The following is a 27,027-nucleotide window of genomic DNA, read 5'->3' on the forward strand; positions in this document are numbered from 1 at the left end:
CCCCTAGCCCTAACAGGTTAAACTCAGTTATTCACAATTCCTGACATTTAGTCTGACATTTAGTCGTAGAAAAACTCCATGTCTTAGGTCAGTTAGGATCACCACTTTATTTTAAGAATGTGAAATTTCAGAATAATAGTAGAGAGAATTATTTATTTCAGCTTTTATTTCTTTCATCACATTCCCAGTGGGTCAGAAGTTTACATACACTCAAATATTATTGGTAGCATTGCCTTTAAATTGTTTAACTTGGGTCAAACACTTTGGGTAGCCTTCCACAAGCTTCCCACAATAAGTTGGGTGAATTTTGGCACATTCCTCCTGACAGAGCCTGACAGAGCTGGTGTAACTGAGTCAGGTTTATAGGCCTCCTTACTCGCACACGCTTTTTCAGTTCTGCCCACATATTTTCTATAGGATTGAGGTCAGGGCTTTGTGATGGCCACTCCAATACCTTGACTTTGTTGTACTTAAGCCATTTTGACACAACTTTGGAAGTATGCTTGGGGTCATTGTTCATTTGGAAGACCCATTTGTGACCAAGCTTTAACTTCCTGACTGATATCTTGAGATGTTGCTCAATATATTCACATAACTTTCCTTCCTCATGATGCCATCTAGTTTTGTGAAGTGCACCAGTTCCTCCTGCAGCAAAGCACCCCCCACAACATGATGCTGCCACCCCCGTGCTTCACGGTTGGGATGGTGTTCTTCGGCTTGCAAGCCTCCCCCTTTTTCCTCCAAACATAACGATGGTCATTATGGCCAAACAGTTATTTTGTTTCATCAGACCAGAGGACATTTCTCCAAATAGTTTGATTTTTGTCCCCATGTGCAGTTGCAAACCGTAGTCTGGCTTTTTTATGGTGGTTTTGGAGCAGTGTCTTTCTCCTTGCTGAGCAGCCTTTCAGGTTTTGTCGATATAGGACTCGTTTTATTGTGGATATAGATCATTTTGTACCTGTTTCCTCCAGCATCTTCACAAGGTCCTTTGCTGTTGTTCTGAGATTGATTTGCACTTTTCGAACCATTGTACGTTAATCTATAGGAGACAAGCGGTATGACGGCTGCGTGGTCCCTTGGTGTTTATATTTGCGTACTATTGTTTGTACAGATGAACGTGGTACCTTCAGGTGTTTGGAAATTGCTCCCAAGGATGAACCAGACTTGTCTCGGCTGATTTCTTTTGATTTTCCCATGATGTCAAGCAAAGAGGCACTGAGTTTGAAGGTAGGCCTTCAAATACATCCACAGGTACACCTCCAATTGACTCCAATTGACTCAAGTGTTGTCAATTAGCCTATCAGAAGCTTCTAAAGCCATTACATAATGTTCTGGAATTTCCCAAGGTGTTTAAAGGCACAGTCAACTTAGTGTGTGTAAACTTCTGGCCCACTGGATTTGTGATACAGTGAATTATATGTGAAATATTCTGTCTGTAAACAATTGTTGGAAAAATTACTTGTGTCATGCACAAAGTAGATGTCCTAACCGACTTGCCAAAACTATAGTTTGTTAACAAGAAATTTGTGGAGTGGTTGAAAAACGAGTTTTAATGACTCCAACCTAAGTGTATTTAAACTTCTGACTTCAACTGTAGGTCAGCTGTGTGTTCCAGAAAGGTGTGCCATTGTTCTGTTCTAACACCATTGATTACTCTGAGTAGACATGGTTCAGACTGTTATCAGCTGGGTTGCCAGATCTACCCTTGTAGACCATAGAGAATGTGAAGTTTTGAAGTTTCAGCAACCATATTTCTATTCTTTGTGGAGGGGAGGACGAGGGTTTGTTGAAAGATACGCACAAGCTGTTTGTTGTCAGTAACGTGAAGGTGTGTCCGACTATGTAGAGCTGAAAATGAAGGCAACCTCAGATTATTCCTAGTGCCTCCCTATCCATCGGTGAATATCATTGCTCCATATATGTGCGTTTTTCCACCCGAGCCAATCTGGGTTAAGACTGCGCCAAGACCCACTGGGCTGGCATCCACCACGATATCAGTGTCTTTTGTTTGATTGAAGTAGGCCATGACTGTGTCACTGCTGAGTCTGTTTTTCAGACAATTTTTTAGTACCCTAAAAAGGGTTAGCCTAACCCCAACCCTTCTTTGTGAGTTCTCTGAGGGGTTGTTTCCTGGTGGCCAGGTCTGGAATGAAACACCCACAATTAGTCAGTCACAAGGCATAAGAAGCTCTGGGTTCTGAGGAGCTGTGGTCTATTTGATTGCTGCAACCTTTTGTGGTCAGCAGATATGCTATCTGCAGAAAACACATAGCCGAAGAATTCCACTGTTGTTTTGTTGAACTCACACGTGGCAGCATTGACAGTCAAGTTGCAGTCCCGTAGCCATATGAGGACTTTCTCCAAACGCTCATCATATTCTAGTTTTGTTGAGACAAAAACCAGCATGTCATCGCTGACGTTCAGAACACCTGAGACCATGTTTTGAAATATTTCCACAACTGAGGATATCCCGAAGTTGAGGTGTTTGTAGCGCCACAGGCCACCGTGAGTTGTGAAAGTGGTGATGTAGCAGATGCAGGTGAAGTTGGTACCCCGCTGTCAGGTCGAGTTTTGAGGAGACTTTTGCACAATTTAGGTCTGCTATCATGTTGTTAACCATTTGCGTGAGGTGACTCTCACGTTTGACAGCCTGATTTGGACGTCTCATATCCACACACACTCTGATTTTGCCAGGATGCTTTGGTTTGGGAACTACAATTATGGGTGAGACCTAGGGCATGGTACCTTCAACCCATTTGAGCTCCTCCAGTTCCTTCTCCACTAGTTTTCTAATGTGGAATGGGATGCGTCTGTGTTGCTGCGCTATGAGTTGCACAGACTTTCAATGTGGAGCTTACATTTGTGACCCTTTAACTATCCAATGCCATTTAAAACATCAGGGTATGTGTCATAGAAGTGTCTATCTACACTGTTGACCGGGAGTACTAAGTCAAACGCAATTGCAGTCTGGCAATTTATGACAGGAACTGCTGTCTTATCAAGAACATAGAAAGTCTTTGTGAGTGTCTTGCCTCTGAAGCAGATTTGTGAGTGAAACTGTCCATGCATGGGCAAATCTGTGTTTGAGACATAGGTAAAGATCTTGATTGATGTAGTTTTGTATAACTGGTGGCCCTGGCAAAGGCTAAAATGTGCAAAGGTCCATGACATTCACAGAGGCGCCTGTGTCTTCCAAGACATCCGACAGTGATCCATTTACCTGGATGTTTGCCTGGGTTCTGCAGTAGGAGTAGCAATGGTTGGATCTACCAGTGTAAATATATATTTGGGCTTTCATCATCAGGGTTAAGTGTGTTTTTGGTATCTTCAGGCACAAGTGAATGTGCAGTTTGTGGTGCGAAATACTTTTGCAAAATAATTTATTTTCCCACAGTTGTAGCATGTGGCCATTTGCAGGGCACGCTCCTTGGTGAGGGAATGAACCGCCACAGTTAAATGCATATGCACCGACGTGCAGTAGTGGGTGCAGTCCTGGATTGTTGAGTTTGCTGGCCCTTGCGATCTATTCTGGGTAGTACCAGGATGTTTTTCCATTTCCTGTGCTTGTATTTCTGATACTTCATTTATTCAAGCTATTTCCAGGAGCCTAGTGAGAGTCATTATATGGTCTGAGAGCATATCTCCTCAGTTTGTTCGATGAGAAACTTTGAACAATCTGCCTTCTAATGTCAGCATCAGGAAATTCATAGGAAGCAGCAAATGTACGCAGGCAAACATAGTATTCACCAATTGTTTCAGTTTCGGATTGAACAGTTTGTCTGAATTTGTAGACCTAAAAATATCAATTTGTCATTGGTGAAAAACATTGAGTCAGTACAGTTTTAGATATGTTTGGAAGTGTAGAAAAAAATATAAAAAAGTTGCTCCCCACAATAGCGGAGTAGCATGGCATGTTCCCATGCATTATATTTGATGTTCAATGCTAACAGGACATTTTCTTAATGTTTCAGCCACTTCTCCCAGTTTGTGGCTAATATGTTATTAGCTTGATAGTTAGCTGGAACAGTTTGTGGCAAACTGACATTTCCATAATTTGTCAGAATAAACTAATGAAAAACAATGTAAGGGTTCAAACTAAATCCACAAAATTCTTGTCGCCATTTGTGGTGTAGTTGTTCTTAGTACTAAGAGGGGAATCCTAGTGTAAGGAATATGTAAACCTTGGTCTCATTTATTTTCCTTCTGTCCCGTACTATTACATTGTATATCCTATTTCTCTCTCTGGGTATCACTCCCATAGCCCATAACTCTTGTGTGCCTTTAAGGCCAAAGTCATATTTTTGCATCTACCTATACATTTTGAGATTAGTTGGTATTTTTGCTCATTAAAATTAGCAATTTAAAAAAAGTAAACATAATTTCAAAGCCTACTTTATTTTAAATTACACTTATTTTACAAGCCAATTTCATGAAGAATGTTACAAACTGGACTATATTTATTAACTTATTTTGAAGAGAAGTGGATTGGGTCTACATAGGCATTTGGCAGTCTTGGAACCAGCTGGCCGCCCGGCCATACTGAGCAATCGGGGGAGAGGGGCCTTGATCAGGGAGGTGACCAAGAACCCGATGGTCACTCTGACAGAGCTCTGTAGTTCTTCTGTGGAGATGGGAGAACCTTCCAGGAGGACAACCATCACTCCAAGAATCAAGCCTTTATGGTAGAGTGGCTAGAAGGAAGCCACCCCTCAGTAAAAGGCACATGACAGCCTGCTTGGAGTTTGCCAAAAGGCACCTAAAGGACTCAGACCATGAGAAACAAGATTTTCTGGTCTGATGAAACCAAGATTGAACTCTCTGAATGCCAAGCTACACGTCTGGAGGAAACCTGGCACCATCCGGTGAAGCATGGTGGTGGCAGCATCATGCTGTGGGGATGTTTTTCAGAGGCAGTTACTGGGATACAAGTCAAGATCGAGGCAAAGATGAACAGAGCAAAGTACAGAGAGATCCTTGATGAAAACCTGCTCAAAAACACTCAGGACCTCAGACTGGGGTGAAGTTTCATCTTCCAACAGGTCAACGACCCTAAGTACACAGTCAAGACAATGCAGGAGTGGCTTCGGGACAAGTCTCTGAATGTCCTTGAATGGCCCAGCCAGAACCTGGACTTGAACCTGATCAAACATCTCTGGAGAGAACTGAAAATATCTGTGCAGCGACACTCCCCATTCAATCTGACAGAGCATGAAAGGATATGCAGAGAGAAATGGGACAAATACAGGTGTACCAAGCTTCTAGCGTCATACCCAGGAAGACTTGAGGCTGTAATTGCTGCCAAAGGTGCTTCAACAAAGTACTGAATAAAGGGTCTGAATACTTATGTAAATGTGATATCTGTTTTTTGTTTTATACATTTGCAGAAAAAATCTAATATGGAGTATTGTGTGTAGATTGAATTGGGCGGGAAAAACGATATAATCCATTTTAGAATAAGGGTGTAATGTAACACAATGTGGAAAAAGTCAAGAGGTCTGAATACTTATATATATATCAAGGGGTTCTCTTTGTTTTTACTATTTACTATCAAAACTATGAAATAACAGACGGAATCATGTAGTGACTAAAAAAGTGTTAAACAAATCAAAATATTTTATATTTGAGATTCTTAAAAGTAGCCACCCTTGCTTTGATGAAAGCTTTGCAAGAAACACAAGCAATGGACATTAGACCGGCGGAAATCTGTCCTTTGGTCTGATGAGTCCAAATGTGAGATTTTTTTTCCAACCGCCGTGTCTTTGTGAGACGCAGAGTAGGTGAACGGATGATCGCCGCATGTGTAGTTCCCACCGTGAAGCATGGAGGAGGAAGTGTGATGGCGGGGAGGTGCTTTTCTGGTGACTCAAGGCACACTTAACCAGAATTTAAGGCACACTTAACCAGCATGGCTTCTACAGCGATACGCCATCCCATCTGGTTTGCGCTTAGTGGGACTATCATTTGTTTTTCAACAGGACAATGACCCAACACACCTCCAGGCTGTGTTAGGGCTAATTAACCAAGAAGGAGAGTGATGGAGTGCTGCATTAGATGACCTGGCCTCCACAATCACCCAACCTTGGCGGCAGGTAGCCTAGTGGTTAGAGTGTTGGGCTAGTAACCAAATGGTTGCAAGATCGAATCCTCGAGCTGACAAGGTAAAAATCTGTCAACAAGGCAGTTAATCCACTGTTCCTAGGCCATCATTGAAAATAAGAATTTGTTCTAAACTGACTTGCCTAGTTAAATAAAGGACAAATACAAAAAACTCAACTCAATTGAGGTGATTTGGGATGAGTTGGACTGCAGAGTGAAGGAAAAGCAGCCAACAAGTGCTCAGCATATGTGGGAACTCCTTCAAGACCATTGGAAAAGCATTCCAAGTGAAGCTGGTTGAGAGAATGCCAAGAGTTTGCAAAGAGTGGCTACTTTGAAGAATCTAAAATATATTTTAATTTGTTTAACACTTTCTTGGTTACTACATGACTCCATTTGCATTATTTCATAGTTTTGATGTCTTCACTGTTATTCTACAATGTAGAAAATAGTAAAAATAAACAAAAACCCTTGAATGAGTAGGTGTGTCCAAACTTTTGACTGGTACTGTATTTGGAGTATTCACCACTGAACAAAAATATAAACACAACATCTAGTGTTGGTCCCATGTTTCATGAGCAGAAATAAAATATCCCAGAAATTGTCCATATGCACAAGGAGCTCATTTCCCTTAAATTCTGTGCACACATTTGATTACATCCCTGTTAGTGAGCATTCTCCTTTGCCAAGATAATTCATCCACCTGACAGGTGTGGCATATCAAGAAGCTGATTAAACAGGCCACTCAAAAACACAATGCCACAGATATCTCAAGTTGAGGGAGCATGCAATATGCATGCTGACTGCGGGAATGTCCACCAGAGCTGTTGTCAGAGAATTGCATGCTAATTGCTCTACAATAAGTCGCCTCCAACGTTGTTTTAGAGAATTAGGCAGTACGTCCAACCAGGCTCACAACCGCAGACCCCGTGTAACCACGCCAGGCCAGGACCTCCACATCCGGCTTCTTCACCTGCGGGATGGTGTGAGACCAGCCACCATTCTTTGGTTTGCACAACCTAAAGAATTTCTGCACAAATTCTCAGAAACCATTTTAGAGAAGCTCATCTGAGTGCTCGTCATCCTCATCGGGGCTTGACCAGAGTGCTGTTCAGCGTCGTAACCCACTTCAGTGGGAAAATGATCACCTCCGATGGTCACTGGCACAGCGTGTATGGCTGTTTGCTGATGTCAACGTTGTGAACAGTGGCCCATAGTGGTGGTGGGTTTTGATATGGGCAGGCATAAGCTACGGACAATGAACACAATTGCATTTTATCAATTGCAATTTGAATGCACAGAGCTACCGTGGCGAGGTCCTGAGGCCCATTGTCATGCCATTCATCCGCCGCCATCACCTCATGTTTCAGCATGATAATGCACGGCCCATTATCGCAAGGATCTATACACAAGTCCTGAAAGCTGAAAATATGCCAGTTCTCCCATGGCCTGCATACTCACCAGACATGTCACCCATTGAGCATATTTGGAATGCTCTGGATGTGTACAACATCGTGATGCAGTTCCCGACAATATCCAGCAACTTGGCACAGCCATTGAAGAGGTGTGGTTGAACATTCCAAAGGCCACAATCAACAGCCTGATCAACTCTATGTGAAGGAGATGTGTCGCATTGCATGAGGCAAATGGTGGTCACACCAGATACTGTTTTTTTTATTCACACCCCTACTTAAAAAATAAAGTAATCTGTGACCAACAGATGCATATCTGCATTCCCAGTCATGTGGAATCCATAGATTAGGGCCTAATGAATTAATTTCAATTGACTGATTTCCTTACAGGAACTGTAACTCAGTAAAGTCTTTGACATTTTTACATGTTGCGTTCATAGTTTTGTTCAGTGTATACAGTATATAAAGAGAGAGAGAAAAGAGGAAAAGAGACAGACAGACCAAGCCTGCTTTTTGTCTCACCTTTGCTATGGTGGCTCTTATGATTGTCCAGCAGAGGTAGCATGATGGCATTGTTGTGGAGGCTGGAGGACGAGCGCACGGCCGTGGTGTACATGAGGGGCAGTGACTGTACCACTACAGGGATACGATGCAGGTGGTGGCCCCCCATCTTTCCCCCTACTCCTCCTCCTATGCCCTGTACCCCTCCCAGGTTCAAGGGGCTGGAAGGTGGAGGCGGCACAGGGTGCAGGATGTGCAAAAACTGCTGCTGATGATGATGACCCTGGACCCCAGCTCCAGGGGCCACCAGGGGCCCGGGTGTGAGCACAGATGAGGCAGATGTGATGACAGACGGAGAGGAGGATGATGATGATAAAGAAGAAATGGAGGACGGAGAGAAAGCGGAAGTAACAGGAGAAGCGGTGGAGGTGATGGATGGGGGGGAGGGGCGTGGCTTGTTGATTGACAGGTCGACAGGCTCGGTCTGCGTCTGGAAATGGGGGTCATGGGAGAGCAGGTCCTCAGGAGGTTCAGATTTGACTTTGCTCAGGAGGAGGGGGACAGCGTCCATCGTGGGGTAGCGGTGTACTTTGGGGGACTAGAGAGGAGAAGAGAGACACAAATCAGATCAATGATTCAACATCTATATTAGTCATGTGATGCTTGTGGCTTTGGTATGCATACCACAAAACTCTGCCAAGAGACACACTTTTGATCTTTGGGGGATTGAAGGAGGAAAAGAAACCTGTTAAAACATCCATGTTCTCTATGATATACAGTGGGGAGAACAAGTATTTGATAAGTTGCAAAATCGGCAGTGTTTCCTACTTACAAAGCATGTAGAGGTCTGAAATTTTTATCATAGGTACACTTCAACTGTGAGAGACGGAATCTAAAACAAAAATCCAGAAAATCACATTGTATGATTTTTAAGTAATTAATTTGCATTTTATTGCATGACATAAGTATTTGATACATCAGAAAAGCAGAACTTAATATTTGGTACAGAAACCTTTGTTTGCAATTACAGAGATCATACGTTTCCTGTAGTTCTTGACCAGGTTTGCACACACTGCAGCAGGGATTTTGGCCCACTCCTCCATACAGACCTTCTCCAGATCCTTCAGGTTTCGGGGCTGTCGCTGGGCAATACGGACTTTCAGCTCCCTCCAAAGATTTTCTATTAGGTTCAGGTCTGGAGACTGGCTAGGCCACTCCAGGACCTTGAGATGCTTCTTACGGAGCCACTCCTTAGTTGCTCTGGCTGTGTGTTTCAGGTCGTTGTCATGCTGGAAGACCCAGCCACGACCCATCTTCAATGCTCTTACTGAGGGAAGGAGGTTGATGGCCAAGATCGCGATACATGGCCCCATCCATCCTCCCCTCAATACGGTGCAGTCGTCCTGTCCCCTTTGCAGAAAAGCGTCCCCAAAGAATTATGTTTCCACCTCCATGCTTCACGGTTGGGATGGTGTTCTTGGGGTTGTACTCATCCTTCTTCTTCCTCCAAACACGGCGAGTGGAGTTTAGACCAAAAAGCTCTATTTTTGACTCATCAGACCACATGACCTTCTCTCATTCCTCCTCTGGATCATCCAGATGGTCATTGGCAAACTTCAGACGGGCCTGGACATGCGCTGGCTTGAGCAGGGGGACCTTGCGTGTGCTGCAGTATTTTAATCCATGATGTCGTAGTGTGTTACTAATGGTTTTCTTTGAGACTGTGGTCCCAGCTCTCTTCAGGTCATTGACCAGGACCTGCCGTGTAGTTCTGGGCTGATCCCTCACCTTCCTCATGATCATTGATGCCCCATGAGGTGAGATCTTGCATGGAGCCCCAGATCGAGGGTGATTGACAGTCATCTTGAACTTCTTCCATTTTCTAATAATTGCGCCAACAGTTGTTGCCTTCTCACCAAGCTGCTTGCCTATTGTCCTGTAGCCCATCCCAGCCTTGTGCAGGTCTACAATTTTATCCCTGATGTCCTTACACAGCTCTCTGGTCTTGGCCATTGTGGAGAGGTTGGAGTCTGTTTGATTGAGTGTGTGGACAGGTGTCTTTTATACAGGTAACAAGTTCAAACAGGTGCAGTTAATACAGGTAATGAGTGGAGAACAGGAGGGCTTCTTAAAGAAAAACGAACAGGTCTGTGAGAGCCGGAATTCATACTGGTTGGTAGTTGATCAAATACTTATGTCAATGCAATAAAATGCAAATGAATTATTTAAAAATCATACAATGTAATTTTCTGGATTTTTGTTTTTTATTCCGTCTCTCACAGTTGAAGTGTACCTATGATAAAAAATTACAGACCTCTACATGCTTTGTAAGTAGGAAAACCTGCAAAATTGGCAGAGTATCAAATATTTGTTCTCCCCACTGTACATATAATTATTTGGATTTCTATATGCACCAATACAATGCCTTCAGAAAGTACTCATCCCCATTGACTTATTCCACATTTTGTTGTGTTTAGAATGCATGTTTCAGTAAATTTTGCTCCCGACGAACCAACCCTCATTAATAACCGGTCAACAAATGGTTAAATCCTTTCCAAACAGTAAAATGATGTGGCCAACAGAAAATACTATTAGAGATCTGTATATAATGACACAATGCTTATTTTTCTGCCCACCCAAGGCGGGAAGGCAGGAGGCAAGCTTAGTCCCAAAATATGCCCATAGAAATGTATTGAGCTTATTTCGGAGAGATTTTGGTGAGAGTGAAACCTCTCGCTTTGCCTATTCCTCTCTGATACTATGCATGCACCGGACATTTTTCATGAAGCGTTTAATGGAAACCTGCAACAATAGCAAGGCTATCGTCTTACAGTTCAAAAGTCTATAGCCTATTATTGAACATGCTACTCCTGTTATGAAGCAGCTAATAAAATGTAATTTTCAAACATTTGCCGAAGCAATTAGCGGAAAACACCATTATAAACCTTAATAAGCGAGCAGCTGTAACAGAGATTAAAATCTCTGTTAGAAATTTAGAAATAGGGGGAATCTAATACCAACAACTATGATGGGTGGCGACTATTACTAAGATTGTGCTTTTGGCTTGTTGACAACAAAATAAAGTTTATATGAAAACCAATAGAACAGGAGAGAAATGCTGGTTAATGGCATGAGGAAGTTTTATAAAATAACTGCCTCCATGTTTCTACAGATAGATTTTCACAAGACTACTTTAAAGCAAGGTATGACATGCCTCATTATTTGAAGGTAAAACACTCCTTAAGGTGTGTGAAACCATCATTTGACAGACAGCCAAACTCCAATCAAGAGCCAGAGTCAGGGATATGCTTTCCATAAACCTCCAGTTCATAGCTGAAATGGTGTAAAACTGTAACAATATAGAAAAATGAAATTATTGGAGCAGCACAGACTAAAAGGCAATATAAATGCACAACAGTTTAACCAATGTTTCATAGTCGCATAGTGAACAATACAATACTTGACCAACACTGTACATAGAAAACATACGTATCCTGCTTGAATATAGTTCCAACCAGGATTAGTATCTAAATAACATGTATGCTAACTTAAGTGTGAATAGAAATCACATGTAGAGAGAAGCTAGCTGCAAAACAGCACTTAACAGGCAGGCTAGGCTAGCAAGGGAACATGAAAAACATGACCTGCAGAAAAGACTTACAATACTAAAAGATGAACATCTTAGAAATGATTTGTACTTACAGGCAATGCTTTATGAAGGCTTAACAAGAAGTTTGGTAGAAGATAAACAGCAGTATTACATCGCTCTTTTCCAACAATGAGACTGAACTGCATAATTTCCTGTTTTACCACCAACAAAGAAGTAGCACAGCATAGCACACGTTAGCTGCAGCTACACAAAACAGCCACTGTATGGCACCAGAAAGCAGAATACTCCCTGTCTGGCATCAGAAAGAGGCCACTATTAATTAACGTTACACACATAACTCAAAGACTAGCAAACCCCCAGTCTTCTTTGGCTAAAAGGAGTATGACCTCTGAGACGTGTCTCAGGAACTTCTTGGCGGTACCCTGAGCAGTAATCTTGAGTTCCACTTTGCGCACCTGAACTGATGCCAACCTCTGCATTTGTTCAGCTGGCCCATCGTGTCTGGCTTGAGAGAGCGAGCAACATGAATGAAGAATGAGCTCTCAGTAGGGATTTCCAGGTGGAGAAGAGCTCGAAGCACTCTGAGGTGAGTGGTTTGTCTTTGACTTGAGTGATGTAGCTTGTCACCTGGGGGCAGATTTCACCATCCAAGTATGGACTGACCAGCTCGAGGGAAACTTGTGTCTCTGGTGAGCTAGGTTAGCTTTGTCCAGGAACGCTGGTCCCGTGAACCATGATGTACTGGTGAGGCGTGGTCGGTGAGATTGTATTCTGTGGGCGCGTAGTGCCACTGCTCCAGGTGTGTTGATTGACAGACTATGTTGTGCACATACACGTAGAAGCGTTTAGTCTCATTGTATATGTATCCCAAGACTACTTTACTGTCGCAGTAGAAGTTAACAATGTCTGGTTAGAGGTCTATTTCTTCTAGGATGAGCTCTGCCATTTCTACTGCCAACACTTCTCCACATAGTTAGAGGCGGGGTATGGTAGGCTCAGATTGAGGGGTTAACTTGGCTTTTCCCAAAACAAAGTCCACTTCACTTTGTACATCTTCATCAGCGGCTCTGATGTACGCCACTGCACCGATGGCTTTGTTGGATCTGAAAACACAAACATTGAGAGGGAGTTCTTAGTGTAGGTGCGTGGAATATGCTGCATCAGATCCTTTAGTGAGTCCCTCCATGCTTCCCATTCTTTCAGCTTTTCTTTGGGGAATCCTAATCACAAGTTTCTGAGGAGCGTTCCCGCAGTATGGCTCTGCCCTGTCCAGGCTGAAAGGGTCGAAGAGGTTGTTTACCTTTGACAGGACTCCACATTGTGTGAATGGTTTCCTGCTCACTGATACTCCAAATGTGAAGGTGTCTATTGCTATTTCCCATCATAAATCAAGACTGCGTTGCAATGGTGTGGTTTTTCCTCCGAGGCCTAAATCTTTTACGTCCTTGGCATGGTCTTCTGGGGGAAATGCCTCCATTATAGTCACACTGTTTGATAAAATGTTGTGCAGTCGTAGGTTTGACTACGCGAGTGATGCTTGTGTTCTCCGTAGCAGGTCGATGGGCAGAGACTTGAGCCCATCATCCACATAGAAATGTCTCTCAACGAACTGTCGAGAGTCTGCTACGTGGTCTTGCTCACCTTCTTGAGCGGTTCACCTGAGCTTGTAGATGGCGACGGCAGGAGATGGGCTGTTGCCGAAGACGTGGAGCTTCATCCTGTAACGATTATGTATATTGTGACGTCATTGTCTCTGTACCATAGACTCTCAGGTAGATTCTGTGATCTTCTCTCACAACGAAACAATGAATCATCTGTTGGATATCTGCCATTAGCTACAGGTTCTATTCTAAAGTGGATGAGAACTCCCAGAGGACTGTTGTTTAGTTCTGGGCCTGTGAGCAGCACGTTGTTGAGGGAGAGACCATACTGCTGCGCACTGATGTCGAAAACCACCATGATCTGACCCGTCTTTTGTGGATGGTAGACCCCGAAAGTCGAGAGGCACCAACACTCTTTGCTGTCTTTCATTGGAGGAGCTGGCTCTGCATGGTTGTTTACGAATATCGTCTCCATGAAGGTGACAAACTGCTCTTTCATCTAGGGCTTCTTGTCCAGGCTATAGCGTACAGAGGTGAGACGGGTGAACGCCTGTGTGGGGTTGTTCGGGAGAGGTGGCCTGGGTACTCTGAACGGGAGAGGAGCTACCCAGCTGTGTGTCTTGTATTTGTAGAACTCTTTAAAAAAAGACTGTGGCTCAGTTGGTAGAGCATGGTGTGTGCAACGCCAGGGTTGTGGGTTCGATTCCCACGGAGGGCCAGTACAAAAAAAATGCATGAAATGAAAATGAAATGTATGTATTCACTACTGTAAGTCGCTCTGGATAAGAGCGTCTGCTAAAATGTAAAAATGTAATGTATTTCTCTGTCCTGTCAAACACTGTGAGTACAAGTTTGTCTTCAGCTGCTTTGTGAATAGGGCTTTTCTTGAATGTATGGGTGAAACCATCCTGTTGATCCCCAATGTAGCTCACCTTTTCTTTTAGATGAATGTAGCTCTGACACGGAGTGAGGGCAGTCTGTTCTCCAATACATTTGTTTTGAAGCTGTTCACGATTGGCTTGTGTGCCTTTCCCAGGCGCATTCACACACTAGGACCCAGTAGAGTTGAGTCCATTGATTTGCTGCCTCTGACGATGTCTCTCCCTAGCAAAAGAGGAATCTGGGCACTTTGATCAAGCTCGGGAATGTGGGTGGCCACAGAATTGAGGTTGGGGGTGTGGAGAGCTGCCACTGGGGTTGGTATTTATGATCTGTTATTGAGGATCTCAATGCATTCGATGAGTGAAGGAAAGGCTTGCCGCTTCATTCACTGCCTCGATCTGGAAGCCGCCCGCTTTTCTTCCTGCAGTTTCCATGACTCCAGCGCAGGTCCTTAGAGAGTTGGGAGATGGGTTACCCAGAATACTGAGCAGATTGAAGAAGTCTGATATTGCCAATGAGCGGTTGCTCTGGTCAATATAGAGGTTCTTGTGTTCCTCATTGCTGGGTATTCGCTTCTCGCAGATCCACTGCCACCACTATTAGAAAGGGCAAAGCTCGGGTCGTTTATAGTTCCTGCTTCATCACATATGAACTATGTGAAGAAGAAGAATGGAGGAAAGCACTGTTTTTTTTTCATTTTTGTACCTTGAATCATGGGAAATCCATCTTTCCTGAAGAGAGCTAATACTATGGGCAGTGTCCAGGTAAGTTAGAGCAGGTAAGTCTCCATCTTCTTTTGCAGGCATTCTATTAGCTTGTAGTCTTTGCTAGAAATTCTGGAGAAGCTTTCCAATTTCATGAAGTGTGCCGTTTTTATGACTACTGATGAGCCATACCACTGCTTCAGTCTGTCCCAGGCCTTCTTCAGGGCTGCACTTGGGTCGTTGAGGTGCACTGAGAGGACCCCCTTTACATGTTGTGACGATTCCTTACCCAGCCATTTTGTTAGCAGAGCCAGCTCACCACTGCCATGTTAGGAGCTTGAGTCTGGTCTCATAGAGTTGTGTGTTTCTGAGGGATGTCATTGTCCGATGTAATCGTCCGACGTAGTTGTACGATGTGATTTCAATTGCCCTTTCCATTGCAATGTCGACGAAGGCCCATCTCTCACGCTCGCCTAGCGTAGTAGCAACTACAAAACGGCTCCCACACTCACCTATTGCTGCTCATTGGACCCTATGATCCCTCGCCTACACAGCTGATGCCTGCTGGACTGTTCATTAACACTCTACCTCTTTTTGTTTATCTGTAGGCCCTAGCCTCGAACTCAGGCCCTGTGTGTACCTACAGTTGAAGTCGGAAGTTTACATACATCTTAGCCAAATTCCCTAAATTTGTTTTATTCACTGCTTTAGCACACTCTGCCAACCCGGATGTCCTAGTCGTGTCTGAATCCTGGCTTAGGAAGACCACCAAAAACCCTGAAATTTCCATTCCTAACTATAACATTTTCCGACAAGATAGAACTGCCAAATGGGGGCGGTGTTGCAATCTACTGCAGAGATAGCCTGCAGAGTTCTGTCTTACTATCCAGGTCTGTACCCAAACAATTCGAGCTTCTACTTTTAAAAAGCCACCTTTCCAGAAACAAGTCTCTCACCGTTGCCACTTGCTATAAACCACCCTCTGCCCCAGCTGTGCCCTGGACACCATACGTGAATTGATTGCCCCACCATCTATCTTCAGAGCTCGTGCTGCTAGGTGACCTAAACTGTCACATGCTTAACACCCCGGCCATCCTACAATCTAAGCTTGATGCCCTCAATCTCACACAAATGATCAATGAACCCACCAGGTACAACCCCAAATCCGTAAACACGGGCACTCATAGATATCATCCTAACCAACTTGCCCTCCAAATACACCTCTGCTGTTTTCAACCAATATCTCAGCGATCACTGACTCATTGCCTGCATCCGTAATGGGTCTGCGGTCAAACGACCACTTCAGCGAGCAGGCCTTTCTAATCGACCTGGCCGGGGAGTCCTTGAAGGATTTTGACCTCATCCGTCAGTAGAGGATGCCTGGTTATTCATTAAAAGTGCCTTCCTCGCCATCTTAAATAAGCATGCCCCATAAAAAAAAGAAAGGAACCAGGAACAGATATTGCCCTTGGTTCTCAACAGACCTGACTGCCGTTGACCAGACCAAAAACATCCTGTTGCATTCTGCATTAGAATCGAATAGCCTCCATGATATGCAACTTTTCAGGGACGTTAGGAACCAATATACACAGGCAGTAGGAAAGCTAAGGCTAGCTTTTTCAAGCAGAAATTTGCATCCTGTAGCACAAATTCAAAAAAGTTCTGGGACACTTTAAAGTCCATGGAGAATAAGAGCACCTCCTCCCAGCTGCCCACTGCATTGAGGCTAGGAAACACTGTCACCACTGATAAGTCCACTATAATTGAGAATTTCAATAAGCATTTTTCTACGGCTGGCCATGCTTTCCACCTGGCTACCCCTACCCCGATCAACAGACCTGCACACCCCACAGCAACTCGCCCAAGCCTCCCCCATTTCTCCTTCACCCAAATCCAGATAGCGGTTGTTCTGAAAGAGCTGCAACATCTGGACCTCTACAAATTAACCTGGCTAGACAATCTGGACCCTCTCTAAAATTATCTCCCGAAATCGTTGCAACCCCTATTACTAGCCTGTTCAACCTCTCTTTTGTATCGTCTGAGATTCACAAAGATTGGAAAGCTGCCGCGGTCAGACACTCTGGACCCAAACTGCTACAGACCTATATCTATCCTACACTGCCTTTCTAAGGTCTTCGAAAGCCAAGTTAATTAACAGATTACTGACCATTTTGAATCCCACTGTACCTTCTCCGCTATGCAATCTGGTTTCAGAGCTGGTCATGGGCGCACCTCATCCACGCTCAAGGTCTTAAACGATATCATAACCGTCATCGATTAGAGACATTACTGTGCAGCCATATTCATCGACCTGGCCAAGGCTTTCGACTCTGTCAATCACCACATTCTTATCGGCAGACTCAACAGCCATGGTTTCTCAAATGATTGCCTCGCCTGGTTCACCAATTACTTCTCTGACAGAGTTCAGTGTGTCAAATCGGAGGGCCTGTTGTCCGGACCTCTGGCAGTCTCTTTGGGGGTGCCACAGGGTTCAATTCTCGGTCCGACTCTCTTCTCTGTATACATCAATGATCTTGCTCTTGCTTTGGCAAAGTGGGTGGGGTTATATCCTGCCTGTTTGGCCCTGTCCGGGGGTATCATCGGATGGGGCCACAGTGTCTTCTGATCCCTCCTGTCTCAGCCTCCAGTATTTATGCTGCAGTAGTTTATGTGTCGGGGGGCTAGGGTCAGTCTGTTACATCTGGAGTATTTCTCTTGTCTTATCCGGTGTCCTGTGTGAATAGAAATATGCTCTCTCTAATTCTCTCTTTCTCTCTTTCTTTCTTTCTCTCGGAGGACCGGAGCCTTAGGACAATGCCTCAGGACTACCTGGAATGATGACTCCATGCTGTCCCCAGTCCACCTGGCCGTGCTGCTGCTCCAGTTTCAACTGTTCTGCCTGCGGCTATGGAACCCTGACCTGTTCACCGGACGTGCTTGTTGCACCCTCGACAACTACTATGATTATTATTATTTGACCATGCTGGTCATTTATGAACATTTTAACATCTTGACCATGTTCTGTTATAATATCCACCCGGCACAGCCAGAAGAGGACTGGCCACCCCTCATAGCCTGGTTCCTCTCTAGGTTTCTTCCTAGGTTTTTGGCCTTTCTAGGGAGTTTTTCCTAGGGAGTTTTTCCTAGCCACCGTGCTTCTTTCACATGCATTGCTTGCTGTTTGGGGTTTTAGGCTGGGTTTCTGTACAGCACTTTGAGATATCAGCTGATGTACGAAGGGCTATATAAATTTGATTTGATTTGATTTGACTCTTGCTGCTGGTGATTTTCTGATCCACCTCTATGTAGACGACACCATTCTGTATACCTCTGGCCCTTCTTTGGACACTGTGTTAACTACATTCCAGACGAGCTTCAATGCCATACAACTCTCCTTCCGTGGCCTCCATATGCTCTTAATTGCAAGTAAAACTAAATGCATGCTCATCAACCGATCGCTGCCTGCACCCTCCCGCCCGTCCAGCATCACTACTCTGGACAGTTCTGAATTAGAATAAGTGGACAACTACAAATACCTAGGTGTCTGGTTGGACTGTAAACTCTCCTTCCAGACTCACATTAAGCATATCCAATCCAAAATTAATCTAGAATCGGCTTCCTTTTTCGCAACAAAGCATCCTTCACTCATGTTGCCAAACATTCCCTCGTAAAACTGACCATCCTACCGATCCTCAACTTCGACGATGTAATTTACAAAATAGCCTTCAACACTCTACTCAACAAATTGGATGCAGTCTATCACAGTGCCATCTGTTTTGTCACCAAAGCCCCATATACTACCCACCACTGCGACCTGTACACTCTCATTGGCTGGCACTCGCTTCATACCTGTCGCCAAACCCACTGGCTCCAGGTCATCTACAAGTCTCTGCTAGGTAAAGCCCCGCCTTATCTCAGCTCACTGGTCACTATAGCAGCACCCACCCGTTGCACACGCTCAAGCAGGTATATCTCACTGGTCACCCCCAAAGCCAATTCTTCCTTTGGCTGCCTTTCCTTCCAGTTCTGTGCTGCCAATGACTGGAACAGACTGCAAAAATCACTGAAGCTGGAGACACATATCTCCTTCACTAGCTTTAATCACCAGCTGTCACAGCAGCTCACAGATCACTGGACCTGTACATAGCCCATCTGTAAATAGCCCTTCCAATTACCTCATCCCTATACTGTATTTATTTATTTATTTATCTTGCTCCTTTGCACCCCAGTATCTCTACTTGCACATTCATATTCCTCACATCTACCATTCCTGTGTTTAATTGCTATATTGTAATTACTTCACCACCATGGCATATTTATTGCCTTACCTTCCTTATCCTACCTCATTTTCACACACTGTATATAGACTTTTTCTACTGTATTATTGACTGTATGTTTGTTTATGTGTAACTCTGTGTTGTTTTTGTCACACTGCTTTGCTTTATCTTAGCCAGGCCGCAGTTGTAAATGAGAACTTTTTCTCAACTGGCCTACCTGGTTAAATAATGGTGAAATAAAACAAATTAAAAAAGATAGATAAATAAAAAGTATGTGGACACCTGCTCATTGAACATCTCAATTTAAACTCATGGGCATTAATATGTAACCCATTTCAGGAAACTAGGCGTATGTCGTGGGTCACTACTTCACAGGAGAAGTTTAAATGTAAACTCTTTTTTAAGTTGTTCAGTATGTGTAGCTGGTAAGTATGTGTATGTAATCCTGTCTAAGCTGCTTTTTTAATGTATCGCGTAGTAAAACTGCACAAATGTTGCTCTCCAGTAGAGGACCGAGTTTTGAAATCAGTAGAATTCGAGTACAATACCTAAGGAGATGGTTAAAACACCTGTCTCCGGATTACATCTTCAAACTAAGGGCAACCATGGCATCCGTAACAGGAGACGCGTGCATCTATGATGTATAGGGTAAGATAGTCTAGCTAGCTACATTTTCAGACATGACACATTTCTAATTTTGACAGAAAGTGGTTTCATTTCAAGTGAAAGTCTACTGTTAGCTAGCTAACTTAGCTGGTTGGCTCGCTAGCTAACGTTACGTGTGTGATATTATTATTCGTATATCAGAGCCATTTGCTTGGCTAGCTATAGCCTAATCTTAGCTAGCTAATATTGAACCTGGTTGGTTAGCTACCCGCAGATTCATGCAGGGTAGTAACGTCATGAGTTGGGATAATGGTTCATTGTGAACCCGGGTTCAATAAGTCTTAACAAAAGACTCCACTATGCAAGTAACCATTTGGGGTGCGTTCGTAAATTCAATCTGGCCATCTACTCCGACTTCAGAGCACTCTTGCCTGAGTGTGCCGGAGCGCAGAACAATAGATGAATTTATGAACGCTCAACACCCGTTGAATATGGCCAGTGTCAGTAAAAAATAAGAATTAAATTGTTACAATTGTTACAGTCACCAACGCCCTGGATAACATGAAAACTGCCTAACCAGCTCTGCTAGGGTGAGTAAAATGGTCAGAGTTTGGGTGGGGACTAAATCTTAAGTGTGTGTGAATGATGCTGAATGGGTGTAGACAAAGAAGAGCTCTCCAGTAGGTACCAAAACATTCAAAGGCCATTTTCTCAAAAGTGATGTTACAAGTTGATCAACTTTAATTAAAAGCAGAATTACTTTCCTTTTGTTCCTCAAATGCAGCGTATGATATACTATTTTGTAACTCTCTGTCTCTGCTTTTATCCAAAGTAAAAAAGATAATTTCAAATGTTTCTACATGAGACCGAATCAAGGTGGTTGGTCACATATGGAGTTGGTCCCCCCTTTCCTGCTATAACGTGTTCCACTCTTCTGGGCTTTCCACAAGACTTTGGGACATTGCTTTGGGGTTTGCTTCATTCAGCCACAAGAGCATTAGTGAGGTCAGGCACTGATGTTGGGCAATTAGGCCTGACAAACTGTTGCCACAAAGTTGTTGCCAAACTGTTGCCACAAAGCTATTAGCCCAGAATCGTCTATAATGTTATTGTATGCTGTAGTGTTAACATTTCGCTTCACCGGAACTAAGGGACCTTGCCCGAACCATGAAAAAGAGCCCCTGACAACTATTCCTCCTCCACCAAACTTAGTTTGCACTATGTATTCGGGCAGGTAGCATTTTCCTGGCATCTGCCAAACCCAGATTCGTCTGTCGGACTGCAAGATTGTGAAGCGTGATTCATCACTCCAGAGAATGCATTTCCACTGCTCCAGAGTCCAATGGCGGTGAGATTTACATCACTCCAGCTGACGCTTGGCATTGCGCATGGTGATCTTAAGCTTGTGTGCTGCTGCTCGGCCATGGAACCCATGCTCCCAATGAACAGTTATTGTGCTGACAATGCTTCCAGAGGCAGTTTGGAACTCTTAGTGAGTGTCAGACAATTTCTACGCACTTTCATACTCCAGAACTCGGCGGTCCCGTTCTGTGAGCTTGTGTGGCCTACCGCTTCGCGTCTGAGCCGTTCTTGCTCCTAGATGGTTCCACTTCACAATAACAGCACTTACAGTTGACCGGGGCAGCTCTAGCAGGTCAGAAACTTTACAGACTGACTTATTGGAAAGGTGGCATCCTATGATGTTGCCCTGTTGAAAGTCACTGAGCTCTTCAGTAAGACCATTCTACTGTCAATGTTTGTCTATGGAGATTGCATGGCTGTGCGCTTGATTTTATACAACTGTCAGCAACGGGTGTGGCTGAAATAGCTGAATCCACTAATTTGAAGAAGTGTCCACAAACTCTTTCATATGTATATAGTGTATGTGTTACAAGCATTTCGCTACACCCGCAACAACATCTGCTAAATAAACTCAGCAAAAAAAGAAACGTCCCTTTTTCAGGATGCTGTCTTTCAAAGATAATTCATAAAAATCCAAATTACTTCACAGATCTTCATTGTAAAGGGTTTAACCACTGTTTCCCATGCTTGTTCAATGAACCATAAACAATTAATGAACATGCACCTGTGGAACGGTCATTAACCTCTCTGGTGTAGTGGGCAGTATTTTGACATCCGGATGAAAAGCGTACCCAAAGTAAACTACCTGTTACTCAGGCCCAGAAGCTTGGATATGCATATAATTGGTAGATTTGGATAGAAAACACTCTAAAGATTCTAAAACTGTTGACATAATGTCTGTGAGTATAACAGAACTGATATGGAAGGCGAAACCCCGAGGACAAACCATCCCCCCCAAAAAAGAATTCAGCTTATCACTATTTTCAATGTCTAGTATTTTAATAATAAGTCCTCCCAGATTGCAGTTCCTATGGCTTCCACTAGATGTCAACAGTCTTTAGAAAGAGTTTCAGGCTGTTTTTTGTAAAAATGACCCAGAAATTGTAGTTTTTCTAGGTGGCTCCCATTTTGGCTGTAGTGTTTCCAAGCGTGTGGAGGAAAGCGTATTCTTTCTTATTCATCTCCGGTAATAAACATACTATTCTCCGTCTTAAATGTTATAATTTATTTGCGTATTAGGATACCTAAGGTTTGAATATAAACGTTGTTTGACTTGTTTGGAAAAGTTTATTAGTAACGTTTGGGATTCATTTTGAATGCATTTTGATGGAGGGAAACAGAGTGGATTATTGACTGAAGCGTGCCAGCTAAACTGAGTTTTTATGGATATAAAGAAGGACATTATCGATGATGGTGATGTAACTGGGACTTTTTGGAGTGCCAACAGAAGAAGATCAAAGGTAAGGCATTTTTATAGATCGCTATTTCTCACTTTTGTGTGGCACCTGCCTGGTTGAAATATGTTTTTCATGTGTTTGTATGCAGGGCGCTGTCCTCAGATAATCGCATGGTGTGCTTTTGTCATAAAGCCTTTTTGAAATCTGACACAGCGGCTGGATTAACAAGAAGTTAAGCTTTATTTTGATGTATATCACATATAACACATTTCAAGAATGTTAAATATAAGAATTGAGTAATTTTGAATTTCACGCTCTGCAATTTCCCTGGATGTTGGTCAGGTTGGACGCTACCGTCCACGTACCCTAGAGAGGTTTTAAGATACTAACAGCTTACAGACGGTAGGCAATTAACCTGTTATGGCTAGGGGGCAGTATTTTCACGGCTGGATAAAAAACGTACATATTTTAATCTGGTTAGTACTCCTGCCCAGTAACTAGAATATGCATATAATTATTGGCTTTGGATAGAAAACACCCTAAAGTTTCTAAAACTGTTTGAATGGTGTCTGTGAGTATAACAGAACTCATATGGCAGGCAAAAACCTGAGAAGATTCCATGCAGGAAGTGGCCTGTCTGACAAGGTGTCGTTCTTCTTGTCTCTGTTAATTGAAGAGTGAGGATCTTAGCTGTCCCGTGACACTTCCTACGGCTGCCATAGGCTCTCAGAAGGCAGCAAAACGCTGAATCGTGGCTTTGCAGGCTCTGGCTGAAACAAAGTAGCGCGTTTGGGTAGTGGCTGGTTACAGTACTGTGAGACTCAGGCTCGTGCCCGCGTCGACCGAAAGCTTTGTTTTCTTTCCTCTGTTTAGCTAAATGGACATTCCCGGTCGGAATATTATCGCTTTTCTACGAGAAAAATGTCGTAAAAATTGATTTTAAACAGCGGTTGACATGCTTCGAAGTACGGTAATGGAATATTTAGAATTTTTTTGTCACGAATTGCGCCATGTGCGCGACCCTGATTTACCATTTCGGATAGTGTCTGGGACGCACGAACAAAACGCCGCTATTCGGATATAACGATGGATTATTTTGGACCAAACCAACATTTGTTATTGAAGTAGCAGTCCTGGGAGTGCATTCTGACGAAGACAACAAAAGGTAATCAAACTTTTATAATAGTAAATCTGATATTGGTGAGTGCTAAACTTGCAGGGTGTCTAAATAGCTAGCCCGTGATGGCTGGGCTATGTACTTAGAATATTGCAAAATGTGCTTTCACTAAAAAGCTATTTTAAAATCGGACATATCGAGTGCATAGAGCAGTTCTGTATCTATAATTCTTAAAATAATTGTTATGCTTTTTGTGAACGTTTATCGTGAGTAATTTAGTAAATTGTTAGCAAATTCCCCGGAAGTTTGCGGGGGGTATGCTAGTTCTGAACGTCACATGCTAATGTAAAAAGCAGTTTTTTGATATAAATATGAACTTGATTGAACAAAACATGCATGTATTGTATAACATAATGTCCTAGGTGTGTCATCTGATGAAGATCATCAAAGGTTAGTGCTGCATTTAGCTGTCTTCTGGGTTTTTGTGACATTATATGCTAGCTTGAAAAATGGGTGTCTGATTATTTCTGGCTTGGTACTCTGCTGACATAATCTAATGTTTTGCTTTCGCTGTAAAGCCTTTTTGAAATCGGACAGTGTGGTTAGATAAAGGAGAGTCTTGTCTTTAAAATGCTGTGAAATAGTCATATGTTTGAAAAATTGAAGTTTTGGTATTTTGAAGGAATTTGTAATTCGCGCCACGCCTATCATTGGATATTGGAGCAGGTGTTCCGCTAGCGGAATGTCTAGATGTAAGAGGTTAAGGTCACAGTTATGAAAACTTAGGACACTAAAGAGGCCTTTCTACTGACTCTGAAAAACACCAAAAGAAAGATGCCCAGGGTCCCTACTCATCTGCGTGAATGTGCCTTAGGCAAGCTGCAAGAAGGCATGAGGACTGCAGATGTGGCCAGGGCAATAAATTGCAAAATCCGTACTATGAGACGTCTAAGACAACGCTACAGGGAGACAGGACAGTGATTGTTCTCGCAGTGGCAGACCATGTGTAACAACACCTGCAAGGGATCGGAACATCCGAACATCACACCTGCGGGACAGGTACAGGATGGAAACAACAACTGCCCGAGTTACACCAGGAACGCACAATCCCTCCATCAGTGCTCAGCCTGTCCGAAATAGGCTGGGAGAGGCTGGACTGAGGGCTTGTAGGCCTGTTGTAAGGCAGGTCCTCACCAGACATCACTGGCAACAACGTCACCTATGGGCACAAACCCACCGTCGCTGGACCAGACAGGACTGACAAAAAGTGCTCTTCACTGATGAGTCGTGGTTTTGTCTCACCAGGGGTGATGGTCGGATTCGCGTTTATCGTCGAAGGAATGAGGGTTACACCGAGGCCTGTACTCTGGAGTGGGATTTATTTGGAGGTGGAGGGTCTGTCATGGTCTGGGGCGGTGTGTCACAGCATCACCTTATTGAGCTTGTTGTCATTGCAGGCAATCTGAATGCTGTGCATTACAGGGAAGACATCCTCCTCCTTCATGTGGTACCCTTCCTGCAGGCTCATCCTGACATGACCCTCCAGCATGACAATGCCACCAGCCATACTGCTCGTTCTGTGCGTGATTTCCTGCAAGACAGGAATGAAGAGCCCGGATCTCAATCCCATTGAGCACGTCTGGAACCTGTTGGATCGGAGGGTAAGGGCTAGGGACATTCCCCCAGAAATGTCTGGGAACTTGCAGGTGCCTTGGTGGAAGAGTGAGTTAACATCTCACAGCAAGAACTGGCAACTCTGGTGCAGTCCGTGAGGGGGAGATGCACTGCAGTAATTAATTCAGCTGGTGGCCACACCAGATACTGACTGTTACTTTTGATTTTGACCCCCCCCTTTGTTCAGAGACACATTACTCCATTTCTGTTAGTCACATGTCTGTGGAACTTGTTCAGTTTATGTCTCAGTTGTTGAATCTTGTTTTGTTCATACAAATATTTACAGATGTTAAGTTTGCTGAAAATAAACGCAGTTGACAGTGAGAGGACGTTTCTTTTTTTGCTGAGTTCATGTGTATGTGACCAATAATTTTATTTTATTTGAAATTACCAAAGGGGTCTGACTTTAAATTAAGTACAGCGTCATGCGATATAAAGTCTTTATGGATGTGTTATGAATGACCGAAAGTGTCTCACATCAAACTTAATATTACAGGACACTACATGAAGTGTCAATAAATAGGTTATTAATGTTCTGTTGATTTATGAAGGTTCTCTCATGATTCGCATGTTACTGTAGGGTGTGCGAGGTATTTAAATGGATTGATGGACCTGCAAAGCTTGCTTTTGTGTGTGTGTGTGTGTGTGTGTGTGTGTGTGTGTGTGTGTGTGTGTGTGTGTGTGTGTGTGTGTGTGTGTGTGTGTGTGTGTGTGTGTGTGTGTGTGTGTGTGTGTGTGTGTGTGTGTGTGTGTGTGTGCCAGAATCAAGGTGATTTGGAGTGGTCCAACCTGAGAGTACTGCACAAGGTATTCCTCTTCTGTTTCCATGCTGGAGACCAGGGCTTGATTACAACCTGTTGCAATGTTGGCAACATTTTTCTTGCTCTTTCAGCGATGGAGTGGGTGAATGTCTCAAAGACCTGACTGGGCAGAGCACCGCGCGGTAAGGCTAGTTTTTGTTGTATTCGTGTTTGTGTACTGAGGAAAATGTAACTTGGTTCCAGAAAAAATACACTTTCAATTTCTTTAGGTTGGGGCAACTCGGGAGTCCCGAGATATCTGAATTTTTGCATTGGATGCGTATCAATCCTCCACGTCTGCAGTGAAAGGTGACAGAACTAGAGCGATGTTAGTCAGACCATTAGACATCCTGAAAATCGGTCTTCTCATAGAATTGTCTGTAGCGTCCGAACGGTTTGGCCAACAAACTATTATGACCCCTCTATGGAAAGATGAGACTCTCAAGAAAATGAATGGAAGAAAATATGGAGACTATTTAATGGCAAAAATATGGGCTTAAATACATGTAAAAAAATATATACAGTTGACGTCGGAAGTTTACCTTAGCCAAATACATTTAAAACTCAGGTTTTCACAATTCCTGACATTTAATCCTAGTAAACATTCCCTGTCTTAGGTCAGTTAGCATCACCACTTTATTTTAAGAACGTGAAATGTCAGAAAAATAGAGAGAATGATTTATTTCAGCTTTTATTTATTTCATCACATTCCCAGTGGGTCAGAAGTTTACATACACTCAATTAGTATTTGGTAGCATTGCCTTTAAATTGTTTAACTTGGGTCAAATGTTCCGGGTAGCTTTCCACAAGCTTCCCACAGTAAGTTGGGTGAATTTTGGCCCATTCCTCCTGACAGAGCTGGTATCACTGAGTCAGGTCTGTAGGCCACCTTGCTCGCAAACGCTTTTTAAGTTCTACCCAAACATTTTCTATAGGATTGAGGTCAGGGCTTTGTGATGGACACTCCAAAACATTGACTTTGCTG

The 27,027-nt window shown here is 43.4% G+C and overlaps 1 protein-coding gene across 2 annotated transcripts in view; it reads right to left on the bottom strand.

Annotated features, from left to right (window-relative positions):
- The window catches only part of LOC106586046 (Krueppel-like factor 12), a 166,381-nt gene that overhangs the window by 71,662 nt on the left and 67,692 nt on the right, over positions 1 to 27,027 (bottom strand). The window contains exons 1-2 of one of the 2 annotated variants that reach the window (XM_014172862.2): positions 11,715 to 11,840; positions 8,034 to 8,610 (exon numbers count right to left, since the gene is read on the bottom strand). In XM_014172862.2, coding sequence (XP_014028337.1) covers positions 8,034 to 8,610; positions 11,715 to 11,807 — 670 coding nt within the window. In that variant the 5' untranslated portion in view covers positions 11,808 to 11,840. Of the gene's footprint in view, positions 1 to 8,033; positions 8,611 to 11,714; positions 11,841 to 27,027 lie in introns of those variants that run through there. The other variant, XM_045707797.1, reaches the window with a different exon arrangement.

Source organism: Salmo salar, chromosome ssa25 (genome assembly GCF_905237065.1).
Source record: "Salmo salar chromosome ssa25, Ssal_v3.1, whole genome shotgun sequence".
In the NCBI taxonomy this organism is placed as follows: Eukaryota; Metazoa; Chordata; class Actinopteri; order Salmoniformes; family Salmonidae; genus Salmo; species Salmo salar.